The following is a 17,274-nucleotide window of genomic DNA, read 5'->3' on the forward strand; positions in this document are numbered from 1 at the left end:
ATAGTTTCTCTCCATAATTTATCTAACCCTCATTTCTATCAATAGTTTAAAGTTTTAGAGTTTGGGTATTAACTCATGGAGATATTAAACAACATTTTTGCTCTGTTGTATTGTTTTTTAATATGAAATGTCTTATCCTCTTGCTAAACTTTAATCATGTTTCAGTTCTTTCACCTATGCTTTGACATATAAGAGTTTTATATATCACAAATGATTTTATAATTGAAATAGACCAACTTTCCTTTATCTCATGCCATAGGCACATCATGTTATAAATAGAACAACATATTCAAGGTATTTAGGAGGAATTAAATTTACTTCTTTATTAAAATTAAGTATTGAGATGCATTTTAAGAAAAATATTATTTAATAATTATTATTTGTAGAAAAAAAATCAATATGTATTTATATATTGCAACTTTAATATTTATTTCATGTTTAATCACTATTTATGTGTATGAAAAATATTATAATATAATGCATCATGTTTTTAATTCTTTAGTTTGAATTTGTTAAGTGCGAAAATTACCTTAAATAATAAAGATAATTTAACATCTTTTAACCTTGAGAGTATATATAAATCTAATGCATAATATATACCGAGACAAATATTTGCACCAAATTTCATGACGTTGTTTTTATGATATTTCAGGTGATTAGAAGCTAAATGAAGCAAAATGTGTCAAATTAGATCTTAATGTTAATCAAAATCGTTGCAAATAAAGATGCAATCACGTAATTCTAATCATAATATTTAAAGATAATGACTCAATCACCTAATTCTAATCATAATCTTTGAAAATAATTATTCAACCACCTAATCATAATCATAATTTTTGAAGAAAAATAAATAAGGAATGGAAGATTAAAACAAATTAGGAGAGTGGTTATGGGTTGAAGTCATCACTTATCATCACTAATCATCATTAATAATCACTTAGAGGAGAAAATATTAGGATTTATACATCAACTACTGTAGGCAGCTTGAAAAGAAGAAGAATGTCAAGCAACCAAATTGTTATAGTTTCAATGAGAATGAGTATCTAATCCTTATATGTGGGGTTAAATGTAATTATTTTGACTTGATGTGTCCAATATGACTATTTAATTATTTAATATTTATATTATTCTATTATTTTTCCTTCCTTATTTTTATTCTTAATGTTTGCTTTGGTTTCATCACTCAATGAATGATCTAAGATTTAAAAATGAGTAATGTGAATTTCCATATTTAAACTAGATCTATAATATATCAACTAGTAACATATTGATGCATATGAATAGGATTAATTAAACTACTCATTCTAACATCCATATCATTATGATTAGATGATTAATTTGTCAAGGAATTGAGAATTGGTTTATTTAGTACTTTAATATAATTAATTGGTTTATTTAGTACTTTAATCTGTTGATAAATAAATAAGAGTTGATCGTGGTGAAATAATAGGAATAATCATACATAAATTGAGTACTAGATGATAAATTGTGAAATATAATCTCAAATTCCTCATCTTTAAAGTTAATATTTTTATATCGATTACTTTTGTATTAGTTTAATTTTAATACTTTCACTAAATAAAAATAATTTTCAACTCAAATTTAATCAGTTTGCTAATTACAAGAATATCAAACAAGTCCTCGTAAATTCTACAATCTTTTACACTTGTTTGTGACACCCTGTTTAGTTAAAAGTAATAATCAAATTGTTCATTACAAATATCATTATTTCCATTTAAAATATTTGGTTCTTAAATATTTCTAGTTTTTGGGTAAACAAAATGATTTCTATTTATAAGGATTTTCATTTAAAAGTGTCCAAGAAATGTATTTGATTTTATTTTTATTTATTAAATACTGTATTTAATATTATATGAATTTTGAAAGACAAATATTTATGAGTACTTTGCATTGTTTTTTTATTACTATTGCATTAAGGCTTTTCACCTAATTTATTTATCTGACCTATTAAATTTTGTTGAGAAATATAATTCAAATGAGTAATCAAATTAATCTAATATAATTAAATATTAAAAAGAATCCATTTATTAAAGTATTATAATTTTCGGAATGAATTAATCTTGGAAAATATGTTTATAAAAGAAAGGTTCGAATTAACTTGGTCAACTAGTACATTTCATAATTTAAATAATTTATTAAACACGGATGAAATGCTTGATTGAAAATTATTTTTTATTCCATTAAATGGACATAAAGGAAAATATTAACAACTTGACACAAATCTTACCCGCTTCACCTATAAAAGTCTACACTCTTGGCCAACAAGAAGACATCATCTCTATACCCAACAAAATATGAAGAAGTCCTTGGTTGTCGTGTTTTACTTTGTCTTCCTCTTTGTTGTCGCTTCAGGTAATTTTTCCTTTTTACTAGTAGAAGATCCATTTAGTTCTTTATTTAAATCTGACAAACAATTAATTCCTTAATTTATTTTAATTACAACGTTTTTAGGATCCTAGGAAATGATTATTTTTTAGAATTCTCTATTAACTTACTATTGTTTCTTCTAGATTAACTTCGATGCAAAAAATGTGTTTGCATTATTTCCAATACAATTTCATAAGAAGTATCTCACGTATTTTTACTCATGTAACGTACTATATACATATATTATCGGTCTCATCGTGGTGTCTAATATAATCTAAATAAAACGCTTCTAAATTAATTCATCTTCACATTAATACAAATATCTACTAATTGATTACAAACTTTAATGTATCTTTAGGCTTGGAGCTTCAGGCTGAAGTTAAAAAACCAGGTTATGGCGATCCCTGCGGCAAAACCGAAGATTGTCCTCCTTGTGCATGCGACGTTCCAGGGTTTTGTATATGTTGTTTTTGCATATTTAAAAAATGTGTATGTTTCAGGCCTCCAAGTACAAACTAAATTTCAGGCCTCCAATTTCATCTTATGTAATAGAAGGTCATTGTTGCCTTCATATGCCTAAATAAATTAGGCATTATAAATGCCCGTTATTTAAAAAAACTCAGTTTTAATAGAGGTGGTGGTTGAAAATAATGTCGGTCACTTGATTTTTTGAGTTCAAATTATTTGAACATGCCCCCAGAACTAGTAATTTGGCTATTATTACAATTCTTAGTAAGATTGCTTGTTTGGTACTTGTTATTGCCTCGACATATAAAATGTAGGAACTATGTTTCAAATCCTCATAAATATGCTCTCTCTCCATTTCCTCATTAAAAATAAAACATGGAAACAATGTTTGCCTATAAACGAATTTAGTATTGTGTTTTGTTCCTTATCCACTTGTACATCACCTAATTCTTGATTGAAATGTAGTTATTGTACAAGTAAAAAACTTATTATGTGGCAATGGATAATTGGTTAATAAAGTAAACAAAGGCGACCAATTTTTTGCAGAAAGCAGAAAAATCAATTAAAATGGAATTGTCCAACAATAAAATAAAAATAGAAGTGTCATCTATTGCACAAAACTCCAACCCAGTTGCGTATGGTGGAGGTCGATGTTATTAACCTCACCTTCGCAAGGAGGAATGTATTTGCAAGTTTTAAATGTACGACCTCCAGCTCACAAGGTAAATGATATTATCGTGGTGTAAAATATGAACCTCCAACTTGATTAAAATAAACAATACATTAATAAATTGAAATTAGTTTGAAAATAATATTATATTATTTTTCCTTTCTTAGATTTTTTTTGCCTTTGATAATAAAAAATAATATTATATATCAAAATTATTATATTGTGAGAATGAAAAAGTAAGTGTAACACATATAGTTTAAAAAAATTGCATTAGATTTGGACTAACCCGAGTTGAGTAGAGATAATCAATGCAAGGGATGGAAATTCTATCAACACTTTTCTTTTGCATTCACAAAAGTTAAACTATTCACATAATTATGTAGAATTAAAGATGTTGTCAATTGAATAACATATCTTTTCCAATGTATGAAACAAAGGGTGAGTCTATTATTTATTTTGTTAAAAATTATAAATGATAAAATTTGAATGTAGATAAGCATTTCGAAGTACAAATAAAGTAATCTCAAAAGAAAAACACAAGTTAACGAAGTCAACGCTCGAGGAATACAACAATAATGCAGGTTTCATTAATCTCTATGAAACTGAGAATCCAAGGTAAGGTCGGATTTCTCGGCCAAAAATGCAATGACCCTAAAAAAATGTGTTTCATCCTCGTTTAAATCTAAGAATTTAGTTTTGGTGAAATAATTTAATGATGACTTAGGTTATTTTATTGAATGATGATTGTAAAAAATGAAATCACAAATTATGTACATGTAGAATATCCAAATATAATGTATAATATTTTTTAATTCTTTATGTTGGATATCAATATTTCCATTTAGAAGATTTGGTTCAAAAATATTTTGAGTTTTTGGGTAATTAAAATGATTTCTGTTTATAAGGATTTTCATTTATTACAAGGGTCTAAAAATTGTGTTTGATTTTATTTTTATTTATTAAATGATTGATTTAATATTATATGAATTTTCAAAGTCAAATATTTAGGAGCACCTAGCATTGTTTTTTTATTATTGTTGCATTAAGGCTCATTAAAAAAATTATTTATCTAACCTATTAAATTTCATGGAGAAATATAATTCAAATGAGAAAACAAATTGATGGGAATCCTTCTTAATTGATGTGGAAGCAAGACCAAGAATCTTGGAAGATAAACCATTGAGTATATTCATTGGTGGTTATTCCAAAGTCTTGGAATTATTACTTGACTCTTGAGAATTATGAAGTCTAACTTAGAAATTAGTTGGAGTAACACTTTTCAAAGTGTATTGAAAAGTATGACAACAATTAATTTTCATTATGTCTTTATGATGGAGCATTCCTCCCCTTCACTATATATAGGGGACTTGTGAGGAAGAGATATAACAAGCAAATGAGAAAGAACAACATAGAGAGAAAGTGAGAGAGTTTATATTCACATAGTGTGAGATTTGTATTCCTAGTGAGATACTAGAGAGAGTTTGTATTTCTATCATTTTTGAGTGAGATTGAGTGTTATCTTCTTCGTAAGAGAGAGTTAAATATTGTAATCATACCTTCTATAGTGGAGATATTTTATGGACTAGGTCTGGTGGTGGTTTCCTTCTCACGTTGAGGAGGTTTTTTCACGTTAAAATTTTTGGTATTATTCTTCTACTCTTCTCTATTTTCTTTATACACTTGTTGCTTCCGCAAGTACCCATTTTGCATCACACAGAGTAGAGAATTGATTCTAAATTTCCCAACACAAATTAATCTAATATAAACAAACATTATATTTATCAACCTATTACAATTTTTTAGAATGAATTAATCTTGGAAAATAATTTTATCAAAAACAAATGGAATTAACATGTGCATTTCATAACTTAAATAGTTTATGAAAGACGGGTTGAATCCAAATTTAAATACAAACTTACCTATTACCCCTCTTTAGTTTTTATTGTAAGACACTTCACCTAAACTTAATCCAAAAATGCATTCATCCCCATTTGGTTCATTAACCATTGTAGGAGATAAAAAAACATTTTTCAAATCTATTTCATATTTCCCCATACTTTATTTAAAGCATTCATTTCAGTCAATAGTCCAAAGTATTATAGTTGTGGTATTGAATCATTGCGATATTCAACATCGTTTTTCCTTTTTTTGTGTAGTTTTTCTAATATGACGTTTCTTTGTCTTTCTTCTAAAACCAACTTTCCTTTGTTTCATGAAACATCTTTTAAATACAATAATTATTCAAAGTATGTATGAGGAATTAAATTTATGCTTTTATTAAAAGTAACTATCAAGAAGCGTTCGTTTTAAAAAAAAATAGTATTAAGTAATTATTATTTGTAGTGCAAAATCTATATATATTTATATAGTTTAACTATTAAATTTACTTTTTGTTATTTATATAATCTATATATATATATAGATAATATTTGTTTATGAAAGTTTTTTTTATTAAAAGTAACTATTAAGCATTTGACAATAGTGTTTCTAATTTGATTTTCACATATGTATTCGAACGTCATTGGATTCATATGCTTAAATAAATAGGAATAAGGAGTTGTGTCATTTTCAGTTGCAAATAACTCCTGGAAATAACTCAGCACATGATTGCCAATTTCATGACTATTAGTTTTAAAATTTTATATCACAACTTAAAAATCATCAACAAAAGCATGATTATTGAGATGTTGGTTAAAGTATCACAAAAATAAAATATGTCCATGAAAAGTGTATAGAGATTACTTAACCTTTAAGGAATTTAAGTAGTTTCCTTTTTTGGATTTTTGAAGAGTGGTTTTCTTCTTTCTTTGAAAAGTTCAGCTACTAATCATTGTTGATTCAAATCCCCTTTATGTTGTTCTTTTTGAAAAAATTGATGAGGGGTACCTCCACATCATCTAAATTTTTTATAACAACAATAAAAGTTTCTTAACTAGTTTCCAACCACTAATTCAACTTTTGCATTCTTTTTGGATTTTTTATTTTTTTTTAAATGTACAAAATAGAAAGAATAAAATAAAGATGTACAAAAGAGAAAAACAATTTATGAAAAAGTGACAGAAAATTGTGCTTGCAATTATTATTAATAAAAAATATATGTATGAATTTCTATTATCTAGCAATTCCCCAGCAACGACGTCAATTTATCGAAAGAGTATTTTATTGGGTTTCTAGTTATTATTGGAGTGATGAATATTTTATTTAGTGACGACTTTATTTATTTATTCTCTTCCGGGTTCCAGTTAACCATGTCATAAATGTTGGTCTATTTTTATTAAGTTAACCATACTATTTCTTATGAAAAGTTCGTATCAAAGAATAAAAAAATAAAACAATAAATAACTTGTTAGATGCGGAAAAGTAAATGACTGAATGTAAATAGACAAAATAAAGAATTAGTAGTGGAAAGTAAATGACAGAAAGTAAATGTTAGTAGCAGAAAATAAATGACAGAAAGTAAATGTTAATGGTTAGATTTATTAATTCATCACTCTTTTATTGTCAAGTAACAACTCATTGATTGATTGAATTGCACTTTTTGTATGTCGCTTTTATTCACAAAGTTACAAATCATGAACTGATTATTTATTCTCTTCCGGGTTCCAGTTAACCATGTCATAAATGTTGGTCTATTTTTATTAAGTTAACCATACTATTTCTTATGAAAAGTTCGTATCAAAGAATAAAAAAATAAAACAATAAATAACTTGTTAGATGCGGAAAAGTAAATGACTGAATGTAAATAGACAAAATAAAGAATTAGTAGTGGAAAGTAAATGACAGAAAGTAAATGTTAGTAGCAGAAAATAAATGACAGAAAGTAAATGTTAATGGTTAGATTTATTAATTCATCACTCTTTTATTGTCAAGTAACAACTCATTGATTGATTGAATTGCACTTTTTGTATGTCGCTTTTATTCACAAAGTTACAAATCATGAACTGATTTGCACTTTTGTGAATAGACTATGTTTTCAACAAATAAAATTTATTGATAATACCTTATTATATTTGCATCTCTTTCAAGATTCGATTCTAGTATAGTATAGGGTCATGTCGAACCACAATGAATTTTCTAGTAGAAATATAATCATACTTTGTATCTTTTATCAAAAGTAAAAAGTGTCAAATTATTTTTTTTTTGTGCTTTTATGAATTGATAAACATGAAAAAGTAAATAAACTAAATATTTATAAATTCAAGAGGAGAATATGGTTGGAATAATTTCTTGAACAATATCAACATGAGAATTGATGTCAGCTATGTGTTACACCTCGGTTAAACCATACACCTTGCCTTAACTTTCCAGCTAGTGTCTTGGCTTGGAAAATATGTTTCTTAAACCATGTATAATACACTAAACAATATTTAACTGACATTCATCATAGTAGGTTATTACACTATACTTCAGGCTCCATTAACATTGTTTAGCCTTGAATACAAGTTGCTTAAAATAGATGCTTTGATATGGCAAGTGAACTAAGGTGTAGGTTATATTTTTTAGTGCACTTGTCAAAACTTTAAGAAGGAGCATTTTTTTTATCTTTGAATCAAATTTTAGGTGATCAATCTAAAACCACATTAAGAACTTCTTAAAGAATTAATATAACCAAAATAAAAACTTTTATAAATGAAGAAGAAGATAAAGTGTACAAAAAAATTACACCATGGTCCAAATTTTGGAGCATTAGCAATCCATCCAAAGATTAAATGCTTTTGGTTCCAAATGAGGTTACAAAATCATGTTATTGCACCTCATTTTCCAACTTCATTCCCTCTGAATTTCTATGAAATAAAAGCTTATGAACAGCCTAAGAAAGAGTAGAAACGAAAATGAGAAGAAATGAGAAGTTGTTATGTATATACAATGTGTTAAAGTGAGGAAATGTGAGGCATGTTTATAGGCCACTACGGGCCACCCAGCCCCCCGTTTGGACCGCCCAACACCACATGCTCTGACCCTTTGGCCAGCTAGGTTAGCCAGCCTATTATGAGCTAGGTTACATGCATGATGAAACCTCCTACTTGCTTCTCATAGCTTATGTCATGCATGAGGTCATGTGCTTGGTCTTCAAGTAAGGAAATGGCAAGTTTTTTGGTGAGTTGACCTAGCATTCTTAATGGAGAGGTTTTGTGTGGCTGGTTGGGAGCTATGCTCCTCTATTTCCATGCCTAGTTGCTTGCCATATTTCTTCAGGGTGAAGGAACATACCTTTCTTCATGCCGAAAAACCTTTTTCCCATGGTTCATGAATTAATTTTCTTTGGTTTCTTAACACTTTTAGCATAATTTCTTCAAGTCAAGGTATGCTTTTGAGTTATGCATTTTGCTTGGCACACCTAACGTGTAATTCTTCAAGGTAAGGTAAGATACCTTTCTTCAAGACAAAGCAATCTTTTTGGCTACAAGCTAAGCACATAGCATGCCATGCTTAGCCTGTTTGTTTTGAGCAATTCTTTTTGTGCTTTTGGATTGTGATTTGGCTTGTATTCTTGGCTATCTTTGATTTAATTGTTTTTGGTATATTTTCCTACAAAATTCAAAGAAAACTTGGACAAGAGATAGTCAAAAATTATTTTATTCAAACATACAAAATTTATCTAAAAAATGTTGAATTATGTTGGTTTTCAAATGTTTGCATAGGATAAGTGCCCTAAAATGTATATGAAAATTAGGTATTTTTGGAACTTATCAGTTAGCACGAATGTTAGTTAAGTAAATTATTTTCCCACTAATTTGCGATACATAATGGGATTTGGGTAGGGACTTCTATCATTTTGTTGTAAACGAGTGGATTTGACCATAGGGGTTGGAACATGTTTTGAGGTAAGGAAGTTGGTGTCAGAAAGAAGATCAAGGGAATACTTTTGTTGGCACAAAGTGATGCCATGTTTAGATTGAGCCACTTCAAGGCTAAGGAAGTACTTGAGATTGCCTAGGTCTTTGATCTTAAAAGTTTTTTCAAGGAAAATTTTGACATATTCTATTTCAATGGTGTCATTCCCAGCAAGGATTAAATCATCAACATAGATCAAGAGAACAATAAAATGAGAGTTTGATGTTTGGTGAATAAGGAATGATCCCAGATTGCTTGTATCCCAAGGAAAGCGGGGAAGTGGAAAATTTGGCAAACCATTGTCTGCTGGCTTGTTTTAGGCCATAGAGGGATTTATTTAGTTTGCCAACCAGGTTAGGTGTAGGGCAGATGACCCCTTGAGAAAGTTTAATTTATACCTCTTCATTAAGGTCACCATAAAGAAATACAATGTTATCATCAAGTTGTTGTAAAGCCCATTCTTGTGTCGAAATAAGGGCTAGAAAAAGCCTTATAGTAGTTAGTTTGACAACAGAGGAAAATGTTTCATAGTAATTAATCTAAGCCCTCAGTTTGGGTGTATACATTGGCCACAAGCCTAGATTTGTGTCTCTCAATAGTTCCATCGGCATTAAATTTTAGTTTGTACACCTATTTAGATTCTATAGCATGTTTATTAATTGGGAGAGGGACAAGGGTCCAAGTGCTATTGGCTTTTAAGGCCTCTTGTTCATGTGTGGTGGCTTGTATCAAATCCTAAGATTTGATGGCTTGTTGGTAAGTTTTGGGCTCAACATGTGTGGTAATGGATAAATAGTGTTATAAGTGAGATTGGGAGAGAAAGTTGTAGGATAAGACATTGTTAAGGGCATGTTTCCTGTGTTTGTCATGAGATGTGTAAGTAAGGAAAAAGATGTTGCAATGGAAGTCTTTCAAGTAAGATGGTGGATGGGATTGTCTTTGTGATCTTTTGAGGTGTGTGGGACTAGAGTGTGTAGGTGCATGGAAGGTTTAGGGGTTCTGTCTGAGGTGAGTGATCAATAGTGTTGGTTTTCATGAGAATGAAGAGCTAAACCCCTTCTGTTTGGGATTAGATGCAAATATTTAAACTCGATGTATACAATATGACTTTGTATTTTTAATATTATTTCATTGTTTTTCATTTCTACTCTTGTTTCTTATGCTTGTTTAATGTGACAACCCAATGCATGATTTAAGGTATGAATATGTATAATGAGAATTTCATATTTAAACTAGACCTAGAGTATGTCATCTAGTAACATATTAATTCTAGGAATGAAGTTAATTGAATTAGTCATTTTATAACAACCAATTTATTATGATTAATTAAATAATTTTTCAATGGATTGAGAATTGGTTAATTAAATCATTGATATATTTATGCAATGAATTGGTGAAAAGCTAAGAACTGTAGGTGAGAAATTGATAGGAATAATAATCTTTATTATGTCGTTATATATTGTATACTAGAGGTTGAATAATGAAGCCCAATCTCAAGTTCTTCACCGTTAATTCAAATTTGACATCTTTTACTGTTGTTCTACTTTTACTTTCATTAGTGAAATTTTCCTATCAAAATCCTTATTCACCCAATTTAAATAGGTTTGCTAAATAATTGATATTAACCAAGTCATTGTGGATACAATACTTTTTATACTTCTTTTGATAACTCATTTAGTGAAAATAACAATTTCCAGTTAATTGATTGACAAGACTATTGAATGAATACTATTACTCTATCATACTTGTAGTCTAGTTTCATTAGTCTTCCAACAAGATATGCTTTATTTGTGAGATTTTTATTTTGAGTCATAGATTCAAGTTTTTCTATATGGAAACGTTTTTAAACAAAATTCTGGACATATACTTTTTAACCATGATAACAACTTTTCAATTCTAATGCTTTCGTTCTTTGTCAGTTTTATCTTCTCAATTATCTTTATAAGAAATAGGTTAATGCATATCCTTAGAGTATAAGTGATCCTCCATGATGAAATTCCAATAGAAATAGTTGTTTGTTGTCAATTTGAACATGTCTTCATCAAGTGAGAAGGAATGCTCCTTAAATCTTGGATCTTACAAGCTATGCTCCCAGATGGACATGAGAGATTTGATACTAGTGTTGAAAAAATAGAACAAATTTTCCTACTCTCTGTGATGCAAAATGGGCACAAGCAGATACAACAAACATACAAGTTAAATTTGCAAAAAGTTGCTTCCTATGTTGTTCTTCTCACTTGCTTTTCGTATTTTTCTTCCTCACAAATTTTGTTCATATACCAAGGGGAATAATACTTTTTCATAAAGAGATACTAGATAATTAATATTTATCATATTTTCAAGACACCTTAAATTTAACTTGTAGATTGGAGTTTATAGTCTTCAAAAGCCATCAAATGTTTCAAGACTTTGGAAAACCTGTTATTTAATATATTTTAATAGATCATCTACTAATATTCAGGAGCCATAATCTCCCAACAATTAAGGAGGGATTACCAACATAGAGATTGGATAAAAAGTTAAGGTTGTGAAAAATTATGAATAAAAGTTGTCATTTTTTTAAACAATGACTAGACCAAAAAGTTATCAAATGTGAACTTTTACACGGTGTTATTAAAACCGTACCGGTTATTAAACCGGTCAGGGTACTGGTCTAGTGGTAGAATGATTCAACCAGTGGTTCAGTAATTAAACCGCATGCCGGTTAAACTAGACATATCTACTTATATATATATACATATATATAAAAACCTATAACAACAAAAATTCACTAGGTACTCAAAAGGATGGGTTAGTGATGGATTTTCAAATGTTAGTATTGAGCATTTACAAAAGTATAGCACGCTACCCGTGTAAAACTTTAGAGAAACTACCAAAATCTATCCAAGAGAAATGTTTCTTTATGACTTTGATAATCCAAGGCACTGTTTGTGGGTGGAGCATTATATGTTTTGGAAGAGATGGAATGAGATTGGAAGAGATTGGAGAAGTGAACCATGGAAGAAGAGATTGGAAGTTGAAAAGGGGAAAATGGAAACCCCTCTGCATACTGTTCTGGATTTCTGGTTGTTTTATTTTTAAAATATTATATGTGCAAACCGGCCAGTTCAATGAAATTCCCACCGGTTCACCGGTTTTAACGAAATTTGGCCAGTTTGTACTATTTTACACCGGTTTCGATACTTATCCAGTATAATATGTGTGTCGTACTGGTTTAGGGACCGGTTCGCCGGTTTTCCAGTCAAACCGGCTGGTACGGTACGACTTTTACAACTATGCTTTTACATAAGTAGTTTTTTAATTAATAAAATAACTTATTAAGAATAAAGAAGCTTTATAGTTTATATATTACGAGTTGTGTTAATGAATGTTTTATTGGAATTTGTTAATATTTCCTTATTATTATTAAATTAGTATTAACTCCGTTCCATTTTAATTTTCAATTTCTTATTTTTTAATTTTTCACATAAGTTTTTAATTCATAAAATCAAGAATCACTAAATATTTTCTTTTTCCCTTTTTATTTTGTTGTGATGCATTAATTTTCAAACTACTTGTCTTGAAAGTAAAAATAACATTTATAATTTTTGAGAAATATTATTGGGGATATTTTAGTCAAAATTACATTATAATTAACAGATTAAATATTTATTTTAATCTAAGTGCTATTTTAAAGCGACAATTAAAACCTGACCGAATAAAATAGTTTAGTACCTTATAAACTACACAATTAGTTAACAATTTCATCTTTTATTTTGTTTTATACAAGATGTTGCTTTAATTGTATAAGACTCTACTAAACCCCTGAAAAATATATTTTCCAACTATCAAAAGTTCGATTCATAAGAGTATCATTTGTTGAAAGAGAGCATAATATTCTTGATTATATAAAAAAAATCATCTTTTTGTTTATATTCTTTAAAACATATGTACCGTCACACAAATAAAGTATATTCCAACATCACTATTTCAACATAGTAATAATTTGTGAAAAGATAAGAAGGAAAATGTCCTTGAAAGCCCAACCAAAGAAAACGATGTTTGTCCCATTTCCAAGAGCTTTCCTACAACCGCAAGTAGGTATTGGACACTACCTTATCTTCATACCTTTATTCAATTTAGATCTGATTTCATATTAGAGAGACTAATACCAATACCAACAACGAATGTTGATTCAAGTAATACATGTTTGATTCTCTTTAAGTAAAATCTTGAGTTTGAATACTGTAGATAGAAAAAATACTCACTAGGAGTGTTAGTCTCACATACCCATGTAGACATTTTTTCCATCCACAAGACTCGAATCCAGGTTCTTGCTTAAGGGGAATCAAGCATGTACCATTTGAACCAATGCGTGTTGCTTACATTTGGTTGATTCATACAAATCCTATGTTAATGGCACAGACACCAAGAAGAGTGAGTGAGGTCATCTTTGCATGGAACATGTTTTATATACTGACTCACATAAACCTAAATACCAACATCATTCATTCAACCCTTTTGAACTTTCAAGTCTTGCTTCATCCTATTCTCATTTGGGTAAGAACCATATATATGTTTGGTTTTGTTTTATGCTTTGTAATTAGAGTACACGATATTATTAATTTATTACTTTGGATATGCAAAACAAGCTTGTTCTCATTAGTTTTTAATTCTAAAATTTAGTTGATTTTGAAGCCATGTCTATGAGCATGTAATAGTGGTTGTTTCAAACCAATTTAACAAATAAAAAATGAGGACATTTCCTTTTTTCCAAAACTTTGTTACAATATAAATCATGCGTCCTTTGTAAACATATTTTTTTTTACTATTAATATATGGGAATGAAGTATCTCCTAGTATAAGGAGATAAGTTATCTCCTCCTACCAGTGAAATTATAACATATGTCATGTTTCATCGTTTTCTATAAAAATATTTTTAAAAATAAACAAAATAGCATACATGTCACATTTTTACTGGCTAGAGGAGATAAGTTATCTCCTCCTACCAGTGAAATTATAACATATGTCATGTTTCATCGTTTTCTATAAAAATATTTTTAAAAATAAACAAAATAGCATACATGTCACATTTTTACTGGCTAGAGGAGATAAGTTATCTCCTGATATGAGAAGATACATTATTATCTTGATATATATCGTAGCCGGCAATTGAAGTCGTGATAATTATGCATTTAGAAGTCTTTGCAATATAACCATAGCTATTAGTTAAATAAGTCTTATTTTCTCACACAATTATCATAAATGTAACATAACCACAATTACGATCATAACAATAACTTTAAGCCTTGTATGTATGTATTATCACTTTAATATTAAAAAATAATTATTCAAAAAATATGCACTACATATGTATTTATTTCCCTCCTTGATATTTTGTGGATCCATTCTTGATGAGGGAGCTATTAGTTTCTTAATGTAATTAGTAATCGATGGATAACTCTAAATGAAGCTTGTTTTTTTTTTGTATTACTAAAGATATCCTTTCACCCTATAGATAAGAAAGTAATCTTTTTCGATATATGACTGTCTTTTCCAATAAGTGTTATATAACTAATCTGATTCGACATGTGGGTGCAGGAGTAATATATATACAATTAACATGGCTGGTTTAGCAACTGCAGATATTTGTGACACAAATGCAACACATATAGAAAATGGTGACTTGAGGGTGCTACATCCAGATTTCAAAACTTATGGTAAATCCAAGTCATTTTCAGGCCCAATTATGACTCTAAAGGTATTTGAAGACAATGTGTTAGTTAGAGAAGCACTTGAAACAAAAGGAGAAGGAAGAGTTTTAGTGATTGATGGTGGTGGAAGCAAAAGGTGTGCATTGGTGGGTGGAAATTTGGGTCAATTGGCACAAAATATGGGTTGGGTTGGGATTGTAGTGAATGGGTGCATTAGAGATGTGGATGAGATAAATGAATGTAACATTGGTGTGAGGGCTTTGGCTTCTCATCCACTCAAGTCAATTAAGAAAGGGAATGGTGAAAAGAATGTGTCTATTTATGTTGGAGGAACATTGATTCATGATGGGGAATGGTTGTATGCAGATAATGATGGTATCCTTGTATCAAAATTTGAGTTGTCAATTTGAGGGGACCATTCTCACGATATTATGTTACTTCATGTGTCATGAGTTGTGATTGTCAGAAAATTGCTTAATAATTTAATTTTTAACTTAAATATATATTTTTAATCAATCGTAGCTTATGACACATAGAGTGATATAAAATGTGGGACTGAAGATGTGCTCACCAATTTGAGCTAGTACTAGTGCAATGAATAAGACAACTTATTGTTGTCAAATGAAGGTTTTTGATAGATTTCAAGACATGATATTTTGTTTTCAATTTATGGAGAATTTGTTAAGTGGATTATTACTTTAGATTTCTTGTGCATACAATGGCAGAAGAAAAAGTTGATGGTAAATACGAACATGCAAAAGATACCATTAGGAAATCAAACAAAATTTGCTCACAAATTCTAAGACCCAAGTTCTCATGACTTTATTTGATTGTTTGTGATTATATTTATTTTAGAATCATGTGAAGGATTAGAATAAGAATAAAGATATTAATCAAGTTTTAGCATTGTAGGCAAAGATTACTTGGTAATTATGTATATATAACCGGTGTTAATGCTTCTTAGACTAGACCAAAACCCATGATAAATGTATAACCATTGGTGAATAACATACAATACAAATATAAATGGCAAGATTATAAAAAAAATCAATTTGTTTTGTTACAAAATGCAACAACAACTCTAAGGAAATATTGCTTAAATAAACAAAAGAGAAGAGTAATTTTGTAATCAATCTATATACAAATTTACAAATGATTAATTTATTCAAGCTAGTTTGTAATTAATTAAGAATAAGTTGCAATGTCACTCCTTTAATTTTAACTTAAATTATATTCATCATCCAATTTCTTGTTTAAAAGATTATATTCATCTTTCATGAAAGAGTAGTTAATGTAATATAATGTATATATATAAATGAAGGATGGTTTGTTTAAGTATAAAAAAAGTAAGAAATAGTTTATGTAATTTCACTAAAATTTATTAGATGAAAGTATAATTTTCTCTAAAAGATATTATCACATATTACCTGAATCAATATTTCATCATAATATAGCAGAAGAAATTGAAGTTTTTAAATGTTCATTGTTTTATCATAATCAACCCAGAAACCTCTCAGCTATAGATATATTATCAAAATTATTTACTAAAGAAAAAATATAAATCAATCAAAATTTCAATATATCATAATAATCAACCCACAAGCCAAACTTATTATCAAAATTGTTTCTTTTAATCATCCAAGTAAAAATTTCAAAATTTCATTATAATGTATGAAATTGAATTGTCTAAATGGTCATGACTGAATCATAATACTCAACTTTCTTGAGCCCTTCCTAAAAAGTACTGTTTGTTGGTATATTTTTGTTCATACTAGAAAGAATAAATCTGGCCACACAATTACACATGTTAGCCATGTTTAGTTTTCATCCTACAATCATAAAGACAATTTTTTTATTTAGTGGAGAATGGAAACATTGTTATGCTACTGATTGGGTAGCCCAAATCCATCTGGGCTACCCGATTAAGCACGAATGCAATAGACACCTTTGGACAGGCTAAAAAGACCAAGATCTAATTTGGACTAGAATACTATTGGCTAAGCGCGGCGCTTTGCCAGCATAATCTGACAACCCATTTTCTGACTTTAATCGAAACACGGCCAAATCATTATGCTCAAAAAGAAATTTCAATGGGTGTTTTTTTTTTTTGGCATGACAGGTCTAAGTTATACAGTGCTAAAGGCCTAATTTAAGCTTTTGTTAAATAAATAAATAAGGATTCATGAGTTAGGCACTTGTGGATGCAAGGATGAAGCTGCA

At 29.0% G+C, this 17,274-nt stretch overlaps 1 protein-coding gene across 1 annotated transcript; it reads left to right on the top strand.

Annotated features, from left to right (window-relative positions):
• On the top strand, positions 13,750-15,487 carry LOC109331967 (putative 4-hydroxy-4-methyl-2-oxoglutarate aldolase 3). Its single transcript, XM_019566790.1, has 2 exons — positions 13,750-13,900; positions 14,942-15,487. The coding sequence occupies exon 2, from the start codon at positions 14,964-14,966 to the stop codon at positions 15,462-15,464; it is 501 nt and encodes a 166-aa protein (XP_019422335.1). The 5' UTR covers positions 13,750-13,900; positions 14,942-14,963; the 3' UTR covers positions 15,465-15,487.

This window comes from Lupinus angustifolius, chromosome LG17 (genome assembly GCF_001865875.1).
Source record: "Lupinus angustifolius cultivar Tanjil chromosome LG17, LupAngTanjil_v1.0, whole genome shotgun sequence".
In the NCBI taxonomy this organism is placed as follows: Eukaryota; Viridiplantae; Streptophyta; class Magnoliopsida; order Fabales; family Fabaceae; genus Lupinus; species Lupinus angustifolius.